We start from the raw sequence: 17,110 nt of genomic DNA, 5'->3' as shown, positions 1-17,110 counted from the left end.
CGTGGGATGGCCCGAAAATACGAACCGCCGGCGGGCATCTCATCACACCAGTGGGAAGGTGTACTGCGCGCGTGGGCATCCACGGGGAGACCTGCCCCGTGAAATTCGTCGTCCTCAAAGACTGTTCGAGAGACGTCATCCTTGGCATGGACTTCCTCTGTGAGTACAGTGCGATGATCGACCTTGGAGCAAACAGGTTGACACTGCAAAAGCCCGTGCTACCTCCGGAGGGATCCAAAACGTCGCCAGCCGCCGTCCGAGTCATTGCGGACCACGTGAACCTGCCGCCACGGTCGAGTGTTTTTGTGCCCGTCATTACCGACGCAGTTGCCAGCGAGAAAGTCCTTCTAGAAGGCAACGTCCAACTGCTTCTCGGAAGAGGAATAGGCGTCGCAAGGGGCGTAGCGGAGCTGCAGAATGGGCGTTGTGTGGTCCTCGTGACGAACTTTCGACCGGAGGCGCAGCATCTCACGAAAGGTGCCCCTATAGGACACGTCGAGGAACTACGGGCCGACGCCGAAATCGCCGTGATCTCCGACGAGCCCTCGCCATGTCAGCCGTCCAGTACAGTGCCGCCACAGCTCGACGTTAACCCGAAGCTCAGCGCCACGGAACGACGACAGCTCGGAGACCTGCTCGCCGAGTTCGACGACTGCTTTGCGACGACGTCGAGGGTGCGCCAGACAACACTTGCGAAACACCGCATCATTACCAACGAAGACGCGCTCCCTGTGCGTTGGCCGCCGTACCGGGTCTCCCCAAAGGAACGAGAGGCCATACATGAACAAGTACAGGAGATGCTCAACGACGACATCATTCAGCCTTCGAGCAGCCCGTGGGCCTCTCCAGTCGTGCTTGTAAAGAAGAAAGACGGAACGCTTCGGTTCTGCGTTGACTATTGGCGGCTGAACGCGGTCACCAAGAAAGACTTGTATCTGCTCCCCCGTATCGACGACACGCTGGACCGGTGGCGCCACTCTCGATACTTTTCGTCGATGGACCTTAAGAGTGGCTACTGGCAGATCGAAGTCGACTAACGGGACCGAGAAAAGACTGCCTTCGTCACGTCCGACGGACTGTTTGAGTTCAAGCTAGGTGATGCCCTTCGGACCGTGCACGGCGCCCGCAACGTTCCAACGTGTCATGGACACCGTCCTGGCAGGCCTCAAGTGGCAGAGCTGTCTCGTTTACCTCGACGACGTCGTGGTATTCTCGGCCAACTTCGACGAGAATTTGCAACGCCTTCGTGCCGTTTTTGAGGCAATCAGGACCGCAGGACTCACCCTCAAGCCGACGAAGTGCCGGTTTGCCTACGGCAAACTGAAGTTCCTGGACCACGTTGTGAGCAACGAAGGTGTAAGTCCTCACCCTGGGAAAACTCGCGCCGTAGCGGCCTTTCCACCGCCCACCGAGAAAAAGGCCGTCCGAAGATTCCTTGGACTTTGAGCATACTACCGGCGATTCGTTCAGGATTTCGCCAAGCTTTCTGCGCCGCTAACGCGCCTTACGAAAGACGCCATGAACTTCAAATGGGGTGGAGAACAACAACAGGCATTCGACGAACTAAAGCGACGGCTCCAGTCACCACCGATTCTCGGCCACTTCGACCAATCAGCCGAAACGGAGGTCCACACGGACGCCAGTAATACAGGACTGGGAGCGGTACTGGTCCAACGACAAGACGGTACGGAGCGCGTGATCGCATACGCTAGCCGGACGCTGTCAAACGCGGAACGCAATTACTCGACGACTGAGAAGGAATGTCTGGCCGTCGTCTGGGCCCATCCCGAAATTCCGCCCATACTTGTACGGGACTCCTTTTTGGGTGGTCACCGACCACCATTCGCTGTGTTGGTTAGCGAGCCTGAGGGACCCATCGGGACGCCTCGCTCGGTGGAGCCTACGACTGCAAGAGTACGACGTGACCGTGGTCTACAAGTCAGGCCGAAAACACAGCGACGCCGACTGCCTGTCCAGAGCCCCTGTCGAGTCAGCTACCGGATGTGCCAAAGACGACGACGACGACGACGACCAATTTCTTGGCGCGGTGAGCACCCGATCGAAAAGACCATCAGGTTTTCCTGATGGACCATCAGAGTTTCTTGATGGTCCATCAGACTTTTCTGATGGTCCATCAGGTTTCCTGATGGACCATCAAAGAAGTCTGATGGACCATCAGCCCACTCCTGATGGACCATCAGCTCCCATTCCTGACGGACCATTAGACTTCTTTGATGGCCCATCAGGCTTCCTGATGGACCATCAAGAAGGTCTGATGGACCATCAAGAAAGTCTGATGGACCATCAGCCCATTCTTGACGCACCATCCGACTGTCCTGATGGACCATTAGACTTCTTTGATGGCCCATCAGGCTTCCTGATGGACCATCAAGAAGGTCTGATGGACCATCAAGAAGGTCTGATGGACCATCAAGAAGGTCTGATGGACCATCAAGAAGGTCTGATGGACCATCAAGAAAGTCTGATGGACCATCAGCCCATTCTTGACGCACTATCCGACTGTCCTGATGGACCATCAGATGCGTTTAGATGGTCCGTCAGAAGTTCCTGACGGCGCCTAATGGTCTGTTGGACACTCTTGATGGGCTGTCAGAGGATGTCTAATGGTCGTCGGAAGTTTTATGTTTCACTTCGGTTCCATCAAAAGCGCCTTATTTCCCGGCCGTCGGGACTTTCTTTGCGCACAATGTTTATCAAAAGTGCTTGATTAATTGTTGCTCGCGGTATTCTGACGGCGCCGTCAGAGGCGTTTAATAACAATTGATATATGGGTCGCGACATATTTGCCAGCATGTGATGAGTCGCGGGCTCGCGAGGTGCTGACACAACTATGTCACGCGATTTGTCTTTACTCACTGAGTCCCCGATTCACCGGCAACTGTGCGTTCGTCTGCAATCACGCACCGTGGAAATTTCCCGTACTCACGGTAGGGTTCATCGTTTCGCATATGCTTCATCTACGCCTTTCATTACCAACGGAAGGTGGACAGACTTTTCGTCGACACATTAATTTTTATAGACACGGCACCCCCCGAGCCCTGCAACCGTTGTGCGCATCGGATGGTCGCGGCGGCAATTAAGTTCAGCTTCCAAACAGACCGCGCGGCCATTGCTTTGCTTTACTTTGCTCGAAGGTTAAATAGTCGGGGGAATGCGCCACCGCCTCGCTGAATGAGCGGCCCAAAGTCGAGGAGGCTCCGCAACTTTGCACGCTACAAAATAGGCGATTTGAGGCTATGTCGCGATAAAAAAAGCTGTCGTTGAATCTCGACTATGCTATATGGTGGGCCGCAGCCACGTGGTCAATGGGTTGATGTGATTTTTTTTATTAAGGAAAAGCCTTATATGTCTCGTCATTCAGACGACCTTAAAAGTTCTTGAGCGGAAACACGTCGAGTCACGAAAGGTACTAAAACCGGCGACATGAAAGGTAGAAAAACCTGCATTATTCAGTATTCAGCTGCACTATACTTCGTTTCAGCTTCGGTCCGAGCGCGGCCGCTGTTATGAGCCGAAGGGCCAATCAGACAGCGAAAGAGACACAACGTCATGGCGTGCTCTCTGCAATACCAGCCGGTATTCGCCGTCTCCCTGTGCGCGTTCCTTCGCCGGCTAGTCGTATCAAGCGCAGAGAGCACACCATGACGCTGCGCTTTTTGCGTTGTTTGATTGGCCCTTCGGCTTATAACATCGGCCGCGCTCGGACCGAAGCTGAAACGAAGTATAGAACCCTTTTGGACCAGGGCGGTCGTTAACGAAGCAGCTTCGCATGGGTTTTAGCCTGAATTAAAGTTTTCAACACCACCGCCACCGCCACCAACATAGATATAATAAAAATAAATAAAAAACACAAAAAAAACTCGCACAAAAAACGTTTTCTTCCTTCTCCCCAAGGGGGAGTCGAACCAGCGACCTCTCGTTCCGTATGCCGACGCGCTACCCCTGCGCCACGGGCGGAGGACTGTCGAGGGTCGCGTAAATTATGAGTTAGTCTTTAATGTATCCGCTACTGCCGACGCATCGGCTACTTGCGGCGCCAGTTTCTTTACACGCAGTGTTGACACTTGACATATTTCTCTCAAAAATGTTCTCATTCAAGTTCATACGCAGTGTTCGACACTCGACGATCCGTTAATTTCAATGTATACTTTATATTTTGAAAAACATTCGCCGCTTATATCCGTTCGAGCAACTGCGTCTTCAAAAGCTTCGAATCCAAATCCAAATCCAGTTGTTTCGTGCGCTTTGTTGCCTCGGCAGCCTCACCTTTCCTCGTGGAGTGTTTTCGAGGTTTTAGATATTTCGGTAGGTTTCACTCGATTTGGCGAGAACGGAGAAATAAGCGACGTCCACAGGGCTTTATTTAAAAACTGCAATCCTTCGAATGTGGTCGACTTCGAGCGTAGGACGGCGTACAAGGTGTCTTGGGACGGCGACGCGAACGCTCGAGGAGGCTATTACGACGCCGAGATCCTCGAACTGACGGGTGAGTGTGTATTTTTTACCTTCCCGAAGTGCGACGTAGCCACAAGCAGTCGCCGTTTTCTTTCTTTTTTATTGCGACTGTAATTAAAAGTGAACATTGTAGATTGCTTATATGGGGCACCAAGCTAGGCAGATGAATGCATGGGCTAATACTTCAGTTGAGCGTGTGGACTGAACTGCCTTGCACGTGATATCATATGGCACCCTGCAAGCCACCATTGCTCCTGTGCCTTAAGTCCGCGCTAATTTACTCGTACTCCACCGTTCCGAGTTTCACACTCCGAGCGCAGCAACTAAACGAAGCATAGCGTACAGTAGCGCAACACACCGTAGCTGTCGGCGAGCTGTATGAGCCACTTCCGACCACAGTTTTATGACAAACCCAGCATTTCGCGGATGCCAAAATTATTTTGAACATAAATTAATTAAGGGCTCTGTAAAATGGTAAAGTAAACGCCCCCCCCCCCCCCCCCAAAAAAAAAAAAAAAAAGAAAAGAAATGCGCGGCGACGTTAGGAAATTTTTACGAATGTTTTAATATTTGTGAAAGGTTTGAAGACTCGCTTCGACCAGATATGCTGAATGTTACTTTGACCGATCTATTTATTGACCATGCATGCTGCTTAGATTCAAATGAAAGACAACATTCTTGAACTCGCTTGTCAAAACAAGAAACTCTCAAACTTGTCAGATATCTTGGGTTTCCGTCTTCCAGCGCGAGACGGAACCTGTTGATGTGCTACTCCAATACTGGCACACCACCGTTCAATAAATAGCACATTAATTAGTTTTCAGGCGAGATGCATGGACAAACTTTTTCCGCAACGTTTTCGCTTTCCAATCGAAGTATCTTTATTCGGAGGGCTGTGCATTCTACAAAGGGCAGCGATCGGACTGTCCTCTCATACCATCATAACGCTATTGTTCGATGGGTAATTGGTTTTCAGGTGAGATTCGGGAACAAACCTTTTCCGTAATGGTCCTGGCTTTGAAATCAAATCATTTTACTCGCTGGGTTAAGCATTCTTCAACTGAAATGAGGCAGCGATCCACTGCACTCCTCGTCTCGGCGACGTTTCTGTCAGCGCGAAGAAATGACTTGCACTTCGAGAAATACTCGGTGCAAAAAGAGCACGCTTGAGTGTCAGTCCTTTGGTGGCGCTTCTGTCCATTTAATGAACAGAGCGCCAAACTCTTGCGCTCTGCAGCACAAACTTAGGCGCACAATCGTGGCTGATTCAATGTCAATTCATGCGAGTCATATAATACATGGCTTGCATTGATTTGCATCAGCTGCCATTGCTTCCTGACCAATTTATTTATTCATGATCACAGATGTACAGTCGGGGACAAAAGTCCCTAGGACGTGCTAGCTGCGGCTGAAACCCATTGCTCTGCCACCTGCCGGCGGGTCGCCTGGTTTCGAGATCACACAAAAGCGCATGCGCGTCCTACTCTGCCTGCAAACATGTGCGTTCCCTGCTCTTCTGCAGCACAGCACCTAACTAGGAATCGGGCACATGGTACTGCCTCGGAGATAGCGCTGGCGCTGACGAGCGTCTGCTATACATTCCAAAACTCGAGGTACCGCCTGGGGCATTGCGCCGCATTTCGTCGTGTCAGCGCACCTTGCTTTATAACCAGTTCAGCTTATCGCTTAATTGAGCTGCCGTGACTTCTTGCTTTATAGGTGCCGTGTCAGTAAGCACTATCTCCGAAGTGGTACCACGCGCCCGATTCCGAGTTAGGCGCCGCGCCGCAGCAGAGCGGGAAAGCGCACACGTTGGCAGGTACAATAGGACGCACGTGCGCCCTTCTGCGATCTCGAAACCAGGCGACCCGCCGGCAGATGGCAGAGGAATGCGTTTCAGTCGCAGCTTGCGTGTCCTGGAGACTTTTGTCCCCGACTGTACCTACAAGAAACCCAGGAGGAAATGGCAACTGAACTGGCCAGGCGCAAACAGGCAGCTGAAGCATCTGCAAGTTCACACAAAGCTGCTCCTCCCAGGAACGTCAGCCCTTGTGCCCTCTAACGCAAAGCAGTTTTTGTGGAAATTTTGTCACCAGAATATCATTACCTGTCTATGTAATGTGGTACAGCCTATTTTTTCTGGGAGTGTCCAAAAGCTAAATCTTAACGCTAATTAAATTTTTAGATGCGGTTTATGTCAGGACACAAGCTGAAAGTGACGATGTTGCAAGGCTCTCAAAAGCAACGCCAGCCACATATGGCTAGCAGCGACCGAAACGGGCACACAACTGGCCAATCCAATTGATGCAGAAAGAGAGCTGGTCGTGCACAAAATGTGAGTGTGGAGAGCAGCTTGGGAATCCCAGCACTGTCATGTCGAGTCCTTAACATTTATACTTCCTTGGGATTGCTCTCTTTCACCACTCAGTCAAGGCTTTGCAGTTTACCAAGCCTTCTTTATTTCACAAAGGCCAGTAAAGCAGTCGGGAGTGACAAGGAAGACAAAGAATCAACTAAATCACAAAAAAAAAAGAAAAATAGCACAGGGATCCAGTTTGGTGCCGGCAACAATGTGTTGTCATGATTTGTTGATGAGGAATGCCATGCTTTCTGCCTACACCCCAATGTGCGTGAGAATGCTGCTAGGGGGCACACCAGCAGAGCTGCTAGAAACACTTTTCTCTGACTTACCCTGCTCTATCAATTGCAGGACTACCTGCGGCTCGGCTGTTGATGCGGGAGGTGCTGTAGGGCCCTACTGCCTAACACGTAAGTCATTTATGGCTTGACCTCTGGGTACTCGTATGTTTACCGTACTAACAGAACCCATGCTTTAGCATTAAAAAGGTAACTTTTTTTAATGAACCTGCAGTATATGAAAGAAGTTTGCTGTGCGGTGATAGAGCCGAACATGTCATAAGCAACACATGGCTTATATCTTGCATAGAGGATATTCATTCATAAAGGGTGGAAACAATAATGCTGAGAAAGAAGGCATGAACGGCAAAGAGCTCTCTACTCTACTGTTGTGGCTGCGCTCTGTTGCTGAGCAGAATGACTGAGGAATGTCCTTCCTACGTCATGACTACGTAGCAAGTTCCCCAATGTTGCTAGATTACCTCCCAAATAGGCTCCACATGCATCCACCAGGTGCACATTGAAAGATTGTTTGATTAGCTTTAAAATTAGTTTGCTTGTGCCCTTAAGGAAAGGACTGGTATTTTTGAGGTTATGTTGCAACCTGCAACTCATTAAAGCGATAAAATGAGCGCTGGAATTTGGTTTCTGTACCTCTTTAATGTAAAATTGTTTTTTTCAGTTGCTGACGAGGACATCCTTGCAAAGAATGAGATCGTGGATCCTAGCATCGGCCTCCAGAAAAGGAAGGAATGGTAAAATAGAAAAACTTTTCACTTTCATTCAGTGTATAATATACATTAAAAGAGTTTAGGATAGTGCAGGGGTGGCCAGAGTGACATGGAGTTAGAGCCGCAGACAAAACTACGAAAGTTTTGTCTGCGGGTTAGAGTCGCTGGAAGAAAGAAAGGGGGGGTGCTACTTTTAACAAGAAACAATATGCAGGGAACAGTTATTTCCATAGATTACAAGTATAATGGGCGATAACAACAAATGACACTATGCATCAGAAGGTCCTTTCCACTGCTAAGCAAAAATTAATACACGATTCACTAGCCAGTCACTGCCCCTGACAACTGTTATGCGTATACGGTTGAAAGTCTTTCTAGAACAATAAAGGAAACGGGGTCACTCGACGCATCTATGTGGCAAAAAGCATTCCAGGTGTATATATGTAGTGTGTTGCCAGGCTGCCAAGACTTGTAGCTCTTTCTAAATTCTAGAACCCCTTTCGTCTAGGGGACACGTTTTCCAGGGAGCCGCGAGCTGCACTTGGACACGCAAAGAGCCGCGTGCGGCTCGCGAGCCTCACTTTGGCCACTCCTGAGATAATGTAAGCACAGTAGATTGAATCGATTGCAACAAGAAGTCATTAAACCATTATTGTAGCCAGGCTCTTAATTGTAGTTACAGCCAGTGCCTGGAAAACATTCTGTTGTCATGCTCACCTGATGCAACTAAGGGATTATGTTGCTGTTTCATGCAGATGCCATGAAGCTTTGTAGGCCCATCAGCTTCGCAGACGCCCATGAAGATAGGAATTCATGTGTAGTGCTGTCTTAAATTTAAAGGCCTAAATTTCATTAATGTAATAATTTTAGTGCATTTTCAATGCATCTTGTACCACTCTACGTCAACGACTGGTATATGTGAAGCTGTTTCTCGCTTTTGTTTTTAACAGATCCATGTCGGGCAAGGTGTGCACGTCAACCAGGAATGCGGGCAACATGCGGAGAGCAGAGTGCGACTCCATGTTTTGCAAGATCACTGCTGCTTCCATAGGGTGAGTGGAAGTGCCCTTGGAGAGGTCGGTGACCGGCACCCTCTCCAACAAGGCAAAGGCAGTGAGGCAAGAGAAGGCGTTTGCCCCGCTCACTCAGCGCAAGGTGCAGGCTCTCTCATTAAGCAAGCATGTTTAAAATCTTGATATGAATCTCGCGGAGTCGCGTAAAATATTTCATGCTAAATTCGTATCAACGAAAGAGAAACAAAATTTATATTTTGAAACACAAGGAATGCATGAATGGGCATTTATTTATGACAGAAAATATCTTGTATGCAATTTACACGATTCTAACACGCCCCCGATAGTAACACACGGTTATAATCAACCCACGAATGTTGAAAAAATGAATTAATGTCGATTCTACTGCGCAGATAAATGTCGATTCCACTTCGCAGATAAAATAATGACGGCTGAACAACATACACTTTGTGGAAAACATTTTATCAAATGCACATACTCGGAAAGTGCCCACACTATGTGCTGTTGAAGCCCTACATCAAAAACTTGCAAGCAAAAATTCGGTTTCTTTGTCTTTCCAACCAAGCTCGCATGTCACCGTGGACCACACCGAAGACACCACCAACATCACTCGGTTTTCTGTTTTTGCCAACGCAGTTACTTTGCTTTTTAGAGGTAACCTTATAGTAAAATCGGTTTTGCTTTTCCAAGGCTGAAACACCATTCCACGAGATCGCAAAAACAAAAAAGCGATTTTGGATTCAGATTGGATTGGATTTGAAACATGTGTTGATGGTGACGGGGCTGGCCACTTTGCATTTTTTTTTAGCATTTTGTTTAGTTTTGGTTTTTGGGTCCGATTGTAACATGCATGTAATTTTGAGCTCCAGTTTTTGGGTAAAGTGCGGCTGATCCCTGGCAGCAACAGGCAATCAGCCGCCCGGAGCCTTGAAAGCTTACAGTCGCCGATCGTGGCCTCCTTGCCACTATCAGTTGTGGAGCACGCATTCGTATCAGCCGTCGCAGTGCGTAGAGGAATCTGGAACACCCAACAATTTTCACGTCGTATACAATGCACTTCGGCCGGGGAATTTGTTAATTTGTTTTATTCCGAAATTCGTACCAGTTAGTATCACCGAGATTTTACTCTAGTAGGTTGTCTGCTAACACCTGGACATGTGATGGGGGTACCCCGCCAAGAATGAGTCAATCATAACAGATAATAACCGTAAATAATCGCACATTTGTATTTTGAACAGATAATTTTATTTTTCGTTCTAAGCAACAAACTCGAGCAAGTGCTTGAAGAGAAGTCAACGGAGGGCTCGATGCGTCGTGGGCTATCCGGCAAAGCTGGCGTGGCTATGAGCTGTGCCGTTCGGGTGCATAGTGGTGGTGTAGACGTGTTACAGCCTAGCCATTTGAAACACCTGTGGGCTTTACGTGGACCAAAGCGGACTAAGCTGTCTAAGCGCCTATGTGTGAGATAAGTAATGTCAAGGTCATCGCGTTCAGGGCGAGATTACTCCAACAGTTGAGTATACCTCCAAACAGCGGCGCTGCTCCGATGTGTAGTGCAGCTACGTACATAGCGGTTTTCGCCATGTCACGACTACGTCCAAGATCCCCAACATTGCTAGATTACCTCCCAACGAAGCTTCAGAGGCCTCCACCAGGTGCACATTGAAAGACTGTTTAATTACCTTTAAATTTAGAGCCAGGCCATGGATGGAAGATCTTTCAAGGAATGTGAAAGATTGTTTTTATATAGAACTGCATTGTTCTTTCTGGTGCTCATGATGCTATTTTTTTAATTCTGTGGCGTGTCTAAGCTGTTACCACAGCGAGGGATGATAACCAAGTATAAGCAGTTTCCAACGTACATTGTCTACTTATCTACAGTTGTAGCTCCTATTTCTTACAAGGTCACTAGCCTAGCAGTGAGATTTATAGACATGGGCTACCTGTTTTGTGCTTAAAAGAATCTAACAGAAGCCAGGGTGAGCTGTCTATTGGGAGTGGAACATAAATCAGGATACTGCGGTACTTTTGCTTTCATGGTGATCTCTGAACACTGTAAATACTAAGAAACGTTGAAGGTTTGTTAGGTGCCAGCTGCCACTTAATTGCTTTTATTTGAGACTAATTTACCCTTGGTCTTCTCAAACTATGACCCTCCAGCCTGTATTTATGACGTTCTATATTGTTTTAAGTCTGAGCACTGCAAAAAATAATCACCCTGGAATTTCAATATTCCAGGCTGCTTTTGACTACACCTGAGGGAGAAAGGTACCACCAGGCTGAAAGGGCAGCCCGCACCAGAAGATACGGCGGTACCTGTCAGAAAAGCTGTCCAATCTCAAAAGAAATCACTACAAAGGTATGTGCATCTATACTCTAACTTCCTTAATTAAGTAATATACTATTTTGGGTCTCAAGTTTACAAGCAATTATTTTAAATGACGGTACAGATAAATTATTTAGTGGTTAATATATCTAAATATTTATGCAAACAACTTTAAAGTAGTCTGTTGATCAGCTGACCACTTGAAAAAGGCTGTGGGTTGCTTGGTCGCTACTGCCATCCCATCAGGCCGTGCTCGCTCACTCTCCAAAAAGTTGCATGGTCACACAATTACAATGAAGCACGTCACTCTTACTGCCCCTTAGTCGTCTCTAGGCCCACTCTGCTGTTTACGTATGTCAATGGTCGTCCTGTGTTTGGACTCATTGCTGATCTCTGAATTGCCCTTGATATGTCCAGGCTCATCCCTTTGCTGCCTGTCCTCCCCCGATGCGTGGTCCTACCACGGACTGCCCATGCTGTTGCAGGTCTGCCATCGCTTGCACCCCATGTTGTAGCCTTTTTACCCTTTTCTTCATATTAATTTAGCTTAATTTATATATTGCCAATACTATTGAAATGGAACAAATGTACTATCGCAGCCAATATGAGCTGAAACGCCACTGCACGTGGCACGCGATGAGAGTTGTCTCTCAGATTGTTCAGCAAACCTTGGTATGCGTTGAGGTAGAAACAAATCACTTCTTGTGCTCGTTGCACCACTATGCCGTTCCGTGTCAATTTTCAGCTCATGGTGGCACAATGAGTGCAAGAAGCAACCTGCCTAAACCTCAGCAAACACAGAGGTTCACTGATAATCCGACAGGTGGCTCTGATAGTACCGCACGCCAAGCGTCATGGCGCTTCAACTAATATTGGTCACAATAGTACTTCCTCGAATGTTTCTGGTTTTTCTGTACTACCTAGCCATTCCGCCCAGCGAAACAATGTATGATTTCATAACTTCATAATAAAAATATCAAAGCAATGCAGCTTGTTTGACTTTATTCTTATTAGTAGCTGCATTCGCCGTACTCAAATGTCGGGCTGGCGATTACCAGTGTGCAGTGGACAATATAATTAAATTCTAAGTGGGATATGCACCTCGTCATGCTCCAGGCATGGCATAATTAAGTTTCCAGATTATGCATTCACATATTGTTGTGTTTTTTAAGTTGTGGCCAACTCGATTTGTTTCAAATTAGCCATGAAACCACCCTAATCAAACCGTAAAAAAATGGGCGTCTCAAAATACGACAGGTCATTCGACCATCAGACCAATCCAACAGACCATCAAACCATCAGGCCATCAAACCATCAGGCCAACAGACCATCAAACCATCAGGCCATCAAACCATCAGGCCAACAGACCATCAAACCATCAGGCCAATAGACCATCAAACCATCAGGCCATCAAACCATCAGACGTCCCAAAATACGACTCCATCAGACCATCAGACCATCAGGATTTTCCTGATGGTCTTTTCGATAGGGCATTCACGGCATGGCAGCGCTCCAGTGGGACGATCCTGAGTTGCGTGCACTGATCGACCACTTGGAGGTACGAGGGGGTACGATTCCCCGAGCCTTCTTGCGTGACCTGCCAAGATTCGCCGTCCGGAGAGGTCTCCTCTATAAAGAGAACGTCGGGGACAACAACTCGACGTGGCTCCTGGTCATTCCTGCTAGTCTTCAAGAATAGATCTTCCAAGCCTGCCACGACTACCCAACATCTGGTCACCTTGGCTACAGTAGGACTCTTACACGGATCCGAGAAAAATACTACTGGCCCAAGCTCCCGAAGACTGTCCACCTCTACGTCCGTTCGTGCCACGAATGCCAACGACGCAAGAAACCACCGACGAAGCCGGCAGGTCTCCTGCAACCGATCGCGCCCCCGACTGCACCATTCCAGCAGGTTGGAATGGATCTTCTCGCACCTTCCCCACCGTCGACGCAGGGAATCCAGTGGATAATCGTGGCAACTGGTTATCTCACCAGGTACGCCGAGACAAAAGCACTCCCGTCGGGGACCGCCGTGGAAGTAGCAAAGTTCTTCGTGGAGTCTATCGTCCTCCGACACGGCGCTCCCCAAGTCCTGATTACGGACCGAGGATCCTCGTTCATGGCGCAACTGACACAAGAGGTACTCCGCCTGAGCCACACCGACCACCGCCGGACCACGGCATACCACCCGCAGACCAACGGGCTGACGGAGCGACTAAACAAGACCATCGCCGACATGATTTCGATGTAAGTCGACGTGGAACACAAGACGTGGGATGAAGTGCTGCCCTACGTCACGTTTGCGTACAACACGGCGATTCAAGAAACTACCGGCGTTACACCCTTTCAGCTGGTGCACGGCAGAAAGGTGACGACGATGCTCGACGCCATGCTGCCCCACGATCCAACGGACGACGGCACCGACGACGCCCAGCTGGTCACCCAACGAGCAGAAGAAGTACGACAGCTAGCCCGTCTTCGAATAAAGAACCAGCAACGTGTCGACGCAGGCCGCTACAACCTCCGCCGTCGCGACGTGGAGTTCCAGCCCGGAGACAGGGTATGGGTGTGGACGCCCATTCGCCGCCGCGGCCTCAGCGAGAAACTGTTAAAGCGCTACTTCGGACCCTACAAGGTCATCCGCCGCCTTGGGGATTTGAACTACGAGGTGCTCCCCGACGGAACTCGACCATCAGGACGCCGCCAGCCACGACCCGAAGTCGTCCACGTAGTTCGACTCAAGCCGTTCTACGCGCGTTAGGATTGTGACACTGCATGTTTGTTTTGTTTCGCCGTAATTGTTTTAGCCATTTCCGTTTTCCTTTCGTTTTGCATCGGGGCGATGCACTTTTAAAAGGCGGATAATGCCGCCCGCAGAGCCGAGAAGGCAACGCTTGGTCATGGTCTTCTAGAAGTTTCCCGGTCATTCTCGCAGCAGACGTAACTTTCCCTCTGCTTTGTTATTCTCGAAAGTGTCAGTTCATCCTCGCCCGGAGCGCGCGACGCTCGAACCTTCTTTGCCGAACTTTTGAGATAGTGACGCACGGTAGATAAGCAGCTACCCGCGACCTTGTCGAGTCAGTGTCAGTCTCGCTCGCGCTCTGATTCGCCGCCGAAGCGCCGCCTGCTTTTCTGCTGTCTCGACGCTCTTTCGTTACTTATTTTTGGTTGGCACAAGTTCGCCCATTAAACCTTTATTTTCAGTTCACTGTTCGCCTTTTCGTCGCATTAACTCGTGACAATACTGTACATTAAACGATGTATTTATTCCCCTCCTTATGTATTGTATCCCAATTGGGATACCTTTTAGGAAAATAAATCTGATCTGATCTGCTCTTTCGCGCCTTCGCTTTGGCAAAATCTGATATAGTTTGTTCAAAAGATAAATCACGGAGAAGATTACTCTCAACTGATATGATAAGGAGAGAGATCAGCTTCCCATCCGGAATGTTAGAACGAAGCCGATTCTTTATCAGTGACAACTTTGAAAACGATCGCTCGCCTTCACAATTTGCCATGGTGTGCTTAGGTATTTTCGCAATGCAATCGAAAAGTTTGGAAACATATGAATAAGTTTTCTTTTGTGCAGCAATTGCATTAATCATTGAGCACTCGTGCCCTGCATGCAGAACGTTGCAGAGAATTTGAAAACTGAATTACCTTGCCTGAAAATGCTGGCTCTAAATAATTTTGGTAGGTTTTCACCAACTTCTCGGTCTGCTGTGCAGAGACATCTCGCTCCCAACTTCTGTCATCAATTTTAAAAACCCGATCTTCTCGCAGAGTTCAGCTTAGAACCTTTAGCACCCGCAAATTAGAGCCCAGATTGTCAGGTACGACAATGCAAGGCTATATAAGGAACCTTTCCCTACCTTGTAGCGTACAGTCGCTTTTTCCGTCTGGGTACCTTCTCGAAACGATATGTTTGCCCTCATCCTGATAGCCCTAAATCGTACTCAAAATGCGTTCTCTCGCCTCAAAGGCATCAACGAGAGGTCGCAGCGAATTAACAAACCCCTCCAGAGAGCTTAGGAGATTGACAGCAGTCGAAATATCTAAGCCAGGCTTCTTGAGTTCTGCACTGGTTTTGTCAAAACGCTCGAAGATTTCACTCCAGAAAATGGTCACCAACGCGGTCTCGAGCTTTGTCATTTTCTTAAAAAGAGAGCGCGCTTCATTCCGGGTGCCACCGTTTTCTTCTCCGTTCTTTGAGACAGATTCAAGCCAACGCTGAACCGCCTTGAAATTTTTACGAATGACCTCGCATGATTTGGCATGTCTTAACCTCTTGGTTTCAGAGAGGCTTTTTAGAACTTGGTGTTCACCAGTTTCACTCATGCTGTCTAAAAGATATTTCCACCGCTTAGGGACGGCAACAAAGAATGTGTACAGATTGAGTTCCACCAAAAACTTTGACGGCCTTCAGGCAACTGGCTACTGGCAACACTACACGCGCCAACTAAGTTTAGTGAATGGCCTGCGCACGGGACGTACACGGCGAACTTGTTGAGGTGTTTAACTTGCGCTTGCAGTACTTTGTACTTCCCCGACATATGACTTGCGTTGTCACACGCCTAGCCCCTGCAGTCGTCAATCGAGATGCCGTTGCTTGTCAACAGAGACATCACCATATCGAAAATATACAACCCTGTATGCGATTCAACCGGAACAAATCCAAGAAAGCGTTCATGCACTTCTTACTCTAAACAGGAGCGTAAAACAACAGACAGCTGGTCAACGTGGGTTAGGTCTGGACTCAAATCAATTAAGAGAAATATTTTGCCCGTTCAACCTCGTCAACAAGACGTTCTTTCGCGGCCTTTTCCATAAGCTCAATAAATTTGTCACAAATTGTTTTGACAGGTATAAGCTAGATAAAGTCGTCACGAATTGTTTTGACACGTATGATATGTGGCCTCTGCCCTTGTTTCCATGGCCCTTAATGTGCTCGCTCAAGAATAGATCAAACTGGGCAATGGTTTGAAGCACTCTAATATAATTTCCATTTCGCGGGGATCCAAAAACCTTTCCACTTCCCCTAAACGCTAGGCTTCGTTCAGCTAAAAGCTTGACCACGACGACCGCGCATTTTAATACCACTGTCCAGTAAGCGGTCTGAGTGAAGAGGCGCTTGACGAGCTCCTTGTCAACGGTATAGCCCGAATAAGAGCGGGATAGCCATGCCGCCACGGAGGTCCTGTGTTCGACACTGTTTTCATGTGCGCAAACCTTTTGCTCTCCTCTCTACTAGCCCCAAAATCTATGCCTGGTGAAAGAACTCGGGTTGCTACGCACATGAAACAATAAACGGAACCTTTTGACTTCAAGTACAATAACTAGTGCCTCTCGCACGCTTCCCCATTTACAGCCTTTCGCGCAAAAAGAGCAGCTGACGTATAGCGTTCTTGACTTTTGTATTATCTTTCAGAAGACGGAAAAGTCTCGGCTCGATTTTGAAAATACATCGCTCCCTTCTCGATGCATGCACACCCAAAACCGGTTAGTAGTGTGGTCACGTACGCAAGCACCGACCTAGCGGCTCCCGAGATAACTTTTCTCCACTCTCTGGGGAGGGAGTACTGTGGTCACGTACGCACGCACCGACCTAGCGGCTCCCGAGAGAACTTTTCTCCACTCGATCGAGCGGCCCCGGAAAGCGTCAGGTTACCTTACCCGGCTCAAGTGCTGCGTCGTCGACGGATGTTGCCGCACGCTTACATAAGTCCGCGCAACATCCATTGCACCACATTAGACAACATCTTGGCAATCACACCATAGCACTGCAAATACTGCTGTGTCATCTGGCTGATGTATTGCCTCGCGATTGCACCAGTTCACGCCATCGCGAGGTAACCCTCAGCACGAGGGTTTAAAAAGAAGTCGGACAGAGGAATAAAGGGGGA

The 17,110-nt window shown here is 48.5% G+C and overlaps 1 protein-coding gene across 1 annotated transcript; it reads left to right on the top strand.

Annotated features, from left to right (window-relative positions):
• Positions 1–6,730: 6,730 nt before the first annotated feature.
• On the top strand, positions 6,731–11,271 carry LOC121046931. Its single transcript, XM_040501678.1, has 6 exons — positions 6,731–6,811; positions 6,947–7,102; positions 7,187–7,245; positions 7,796–7,868; positions 11,117–11,146; positions 11,238–11,271. Coding segments are annotated over exons 1-6 (354 nt in total). The 5' UTR covers positions 6,731–6,809.
• Positions 11,272–17,110: the final 5,839 nt, after the last annotated feature.

Source organism: Ixodes scapularis, unplaced genomic scaffold (genome assembly GCF_016920785.2).
Source record: "Ixodes scapularis isolate PalLabHiFi unplaced genomic scaffold, ASM1692078v2 ptg000972l_1__unscaffolded, whole genome shotgun sequence".
NCBI classification, from domain to species: domain Eukaryota; kingdom Metazoa; phylum Arthropoda; class Arachnida; order Ixodida; family Ixodidae; genus Ixodes; species Ixodes scapularis.
This window is presented reverse-complemented; position numbering and strand designations above follow the sequence as displayed.